Source organism: Nematolebias whitei, chromosome 7, assembly GCF_014905685.2.
Source record: "Nematolebias whitei isolate Nwh7 chromosome 7, NemWhi1, whole genome shotgun sequence".
Taxonomy (NCBI): Eukaryota; Metazoa; Chordata; class Actinopteri; order Cyprinodontiformes; family Rivulidae; genus Nematolebias; species Nematolebias whitei.
The window spans coordinates 1,242,562-1,247,633 of record NC_056504.1 but is presented as its reverse complement, the minus strand read 5'-3'; the positions used below and the strand labels follow the sequence as shown (position 1 = coordinate 1,247,633).

At 40.9% G+C, this 5,072-nt stretch overlaps 1 protein-coding gene across 1 annotated transcript in view; it reads right to left on the bottom strand.

Moving 5' to 3' along the window:
* The window catches only part of LOC119412087 (calcium-dependent secretion activator 1-like), a 780,001-nt gene that overhangs the window by 485,497 nt on the left and 289,432 nt on the right, over positions 1-5,072 (bottom strand). The window contains 1 exon segment of the mRNA XM_037679064.1: positions 3,495-3,596. Within this exon segment, the coding sequence (XP_037534992.1) occupies positions 3,495-3,596 (102 nt within the window).

The window sequence follows — 5,072 nt, the reverse complement described above, 5'->3', positions numbered from 1 at the left end:
TTATAAACTGTATTGTTTGTTTTGTGAATGTCCAGAGGACCAGACTTAACTTTTTAGATTTTTCTACCTGAATTATTGAACATGCATCAGGATATTACTTAATAAATAGTCAGTTGGTCTGTGAACACCGTGGGGTCCTAGAAGAGTTGAAGAGGTGGCTGTTGATGTCTGTGCCTCCCTGGTGAAGATGCTGCCCCCATGACCCGGAAGCAGAAGATGATGGATGGATGGATGGATGGATGGATGGATGGATGGATGGATGGATGGATGGATGGATGGATGGATGGATGGATGGATGATGGATGGATGGATGGATGGATGATGGATGGATGGATGGATGGATGATGGATGGATGGATGGATGGATGGATGAAGGATGGATGGAGGATGGATGGATGGATGGATGATGGATGGACAGATAGATGGACAGATTATGGAAGGTTAGATGGAGGGGGAAGGATGGATGATGGATGGATGGATGGATGGATGGATGGATGGATGGATGGATGGAGGATGGATGGATGATGGATGGACAGATAGAAGGACAGATTATGGAAGGTTAGATGGAGGGGGGAAGGATGGATGATGGATGGATGGATGATGGATGGATGGTGAAGGAGGAGACCATCAAACAGCAGGAGTGCTCAGTTCAGGTGAACTCCTGCCTGTTTGCTTCAGATCAGCTGTTCAAATCTCTGCAGGTTCAAATAAAAGGTGCACCAGGACTTTCAGCTGAATCTCTCGGGGGTTACAGTTGTACGGCCGATAAATGATAACTGATAACTGGTAACTGATAACTGATGACTGATAATTGATAACTGTCCTTTCTGAATATTTGACTGTTTTTGTGTCACTTCATCCTAGAACCAAAACATTTATAACATAATAACAGTTGAGCAGATTCTGGTAATCTTTTCTTAGGATCCATTAAAGATCAAATGCAACTGGAAATTCTTCTCAACTTCCAGTATGAATTTAAACAAACACTATATGAACTTAACATTGTAAAATTTGTTTAGGAAATTTAATGTTCAAGGACACCACTTAAGAAAAAAATGTTTAATAGTAAAAGTAAGAAGTGAAAAATATACAAAAATAAAAACTACAGCGTCCAACTAATGACTGTGTATCTGTGTGTCCCTCGTCTCACGGGCTTCATCCAGAAGACAATAGGGCATTAACAGAGTACTCGAGTAATCTACACATCGATTGCTAGAACATCTATCGAGGTTTAAAATGTAACGTCGAGTATCCGTAGTGACGTCATATTATGTGACCACCGTATGACCGTAGGGGGCGGTGTTGCACTGTTGCAGGTCACAGAGTTTAGTGTAACACCGGGTCCAATCCAATTGCCCATCCACTGTTTTAAGTTTCGTTTCTGACGTGCTGCGTTTCTTCACGTTTGCAGTTTAATAATAAAAACTAATAGTTTAGTTTTTCCTGTGACTTATTTGCAGTATGATAAATGGTAGGAGCAGAATATACGCTCCCAATGTTCTGTTGGTCTTTTTTTTTTTGGTAAATAATGACCTTTTATTGCGGTTTTATTTATTTATTTATCTTTGAGATCTATGACGTCATCAAATATTCGAGTTCTACTAGGGTTTTATTATGTTAATGTCGAGTTTTAAAATTATATACTCATTCAATCCCTAGAAGACACAAGTGTTGTTCCTGCTGTGTCCGCTTCAGTTCTTCATGTTCATTCAGTGATGAAAGAAGACTTTTCTTTACTGGACTCTTTTCTCTTTCTCTTCACTAGAAAGAAGAAACAGGTGGTTAATTCAAGCTACATACTGTTTTTGAATAAATGCATGAAACAAAGAAAGGTGCAGCTAACAGCTATAATAGATATATTAATAATAATAAACTGATCAAATAAGAAAATGAAAAATAAATTGATTTAAAAATAATGAAAATAATATAATAATAACAGTGGATATATGAATCAGAAAGTATTATACAGATATTCTTTATTGTCATTCGCACCACATGTGGTACATGTGGTGGATCAAAATTATGTTCACAGGGTCCCAGTTACATCCAACAATAAAATATAAAAGAAAAACAGTAATAAGATCGAACAGCAGCACGGACATGAGTCTGTGTGAACAGATGAGCATGAATGAACACATACACATGAAACAGATCAGCAGCAACATGAAAATGATCAGCAGCAACATGAAACTGATCAGCAGCAACATGAAACGGATCAGCAGCAACATGATTATCCTGGTTAGATATTCATGAGGCTGCACAAACTCAAGTTCATGTTGCTGTTTCACGTATTGTTTTGTTTGTTTACTGCTATTAGTGCTTAGTGTTTTATTAGTAGATGTCTTCAGTTGATATTTTTCTTAATTTATATCTTAGATCTTATTACTGTTTTTCTTTTACATTTTGTTGTCTGTAACTGGGACCCTGTGAACATAACATACCACCACATGTTCAACATGTGGTGCGTATTCAGTATTTATTCAACATTTTATTTTTTTACTTTAAAAATAAAATAAAATAAATCAAGTTCTTATCGGCACAAATAAAGTGATGTGGAACATGTTGCATCTGTTCTTACCGAGCACAGAAGCTGCAGCGTTGTGCTGCTCTGTGAGGTGCAGGTGGGCTGTGATGGAGCTCTGTCAGGTGTAGACTCCTCTGATGGAGCAGGAGCCGGGAGGCTTGGGGGGTTTAATGTGGAGTTTAGAGATGAACCGTCACGCGCTGAAATATGTTCTGGATAAAATACAGTGAGAAACGGGACCGGAGGACAGTTAGCGTTTATGCAAATTAGCTTAGCATCGTGGCACCGATGTTGTCCTATTATGGCGTCAGCCTCTTTTGTTAGTTAAAAATATGTTCAGAACCGATGGGATGAGTCACTTAAAATATGTTTAAAGTTAGAAAACACTCACCATCTTCTATAAATGGTTCAAGTAGAGCAGTAGTCGTGTCCAAACCACCCTCCAATCCTCCATCTAGCTCGATTTGACTTTTTTTGTCGGCCACCAAGCACAACAACACCTGCACTTCTGCATTTGACCACGGCTTTGATATTATTGTTGTTGTATAGCTTCAAAATACTAAAAGATACACTCCTCCAGTTATCACCAATGGCAGGCGGTAGAGAAAAAATGGCAGATCGGGTTGTTTGGAAAGACTCCACAGACTCCTCCCCCCGACCAATCAGTGACTGACAGTGTTTCTGACATCACGGCTCGGCTTGCTTGGACCCCTTGAGAAGCCGGGCCCGAATTCTGGGAGGTGAGCCAGTTCCAAGAACCATGGAAAAGACCTGAAACATGCGTCAAGCCGGAAATATCCGACCCGCACCGTGACAGTGGAAAAGGGGCATAAAAACCTAACATAAAAGAACTCACCAGAACCAGCAGAGCAGGTCAGAGAAATCATAATTCAAAAAGTTGATTTGAATCACCCACTAGGTAGCTGACCTTAGATGAACCTTAACATGTGATCTGTGCTCCTGATTCCTACCTGAAGTGTGTAATCTGATTTTCCAGAAGCACTCGTAGTCTCTCCTTAATCTCCTCAAAACGCTCCTTTTCCTCCCCAGTCACTGTACCAATCCCATCAGGCCTAAAAAAAAGAGAAAAGTGAAGGTGGTTTATGATGTTAAACTGTGGTTCAGTGCTGGAGGTAACCAACAACTAACTCAAATATTCACATGGGACAATGAGCAAGTTAACTTAAAAACTAAAGTCCATCCATCCATTATCTTTGTCTGCATCTTTCTTTCCAGGATACTGGTGTCATTATCCAGCAGTCACTGTGCAAAAGGCTGAGGGCATCGTGAACAGGTCTCCAGTCCATCACAGGGACACCTGGACAGGTCTCCAGTCCATTACAAGGACAGTTGGCCAGGTCTCCAGTCCATCACAAGGACACCCTGGACAGGTTTCCAGTCCATCACAGAGACACCTGGACAGGTCTCCAGTCCATCACAGGGACACCTGGACAGGTAAATGGTGAATGGACTGTACTTATACAGCACCTTTCTATGCCAACAAGATACTCTAAGTGCTTTACACTACAATCTGTGCCCTCATTACATGTTCATACCGCGCTGTACTACATCTCTACAAAGAATGATCAGACCTTTAAATCACATTCATACACCAATGGAACACACACCGGAAGCAATGAGGGGTTCAGTGTCTTTCCCAGGACACTTTGGCATGTGACTGCTGGTGAAATTGAACCCCCAACTATTGCATTGGAAGACGAATGCTCTAACCACTCAGCCACAGCCGCCAGGTCTCCAGTCCATCACAGGGACACCTGGACAGTTATCCAATCTGTCACAGGGACACCTGGACAGATATCATGTCCATCACAGGACTATCTCTACATGGTCAAAAAGTCATCATAGTTTATATACAAAAAAAAAAAAAAACAGGCATCACAGTCTGAAATAAAACATCAAATTTAAATGCCTTTTTTGTACTCTTCATGGGTCAACTGTTTAAAAAAAAAACACATTTCAGGTTTTTTTTTATCAACAAATGCTCACAACATGCATGGACAGATGGGGGATGTTTCCAATTTCCTCTTTTTACTCCACAACAGGGCATAACTAAAGAGTTTTAGGTTTTACTTTGCTCTACTCCTTTTGTTCACTAGTCTTTGTTCTCCTTCTTTGTACTGCAAGAAATATTTAATTTTACTTTTCAATTTCTGTTAAAGCATAGGGTCTACTAAGTTGGCATTGATTTCTATTACTGAAGGGATTTTATGTAATTGTGATGAGAAAATAAACACTCTGCTGTCCTCATGATCAAATGAAGTCAAAGTTTTTCTACTGTTTTTCCATACAGAACCCCACAACATCCAGAGCCTTAAGGAACTCCAGGCGAATCTCATCCAACCCCGGGGCGCTGCCAACAAGGAATTTTTTAACCACCTCGGTGACCTCAGCACCGAGATTGGAGAGCCCGACCCAAAGTCCTCAGGCTCTGCTTCCTCAGTGGAAGACGTGCCGGTGGGATTGAGGAGGTCTTCGAAGTATTCTGCCCACCGACCCACGACATCCCGGGTTGAGGTCAGCAGCACACC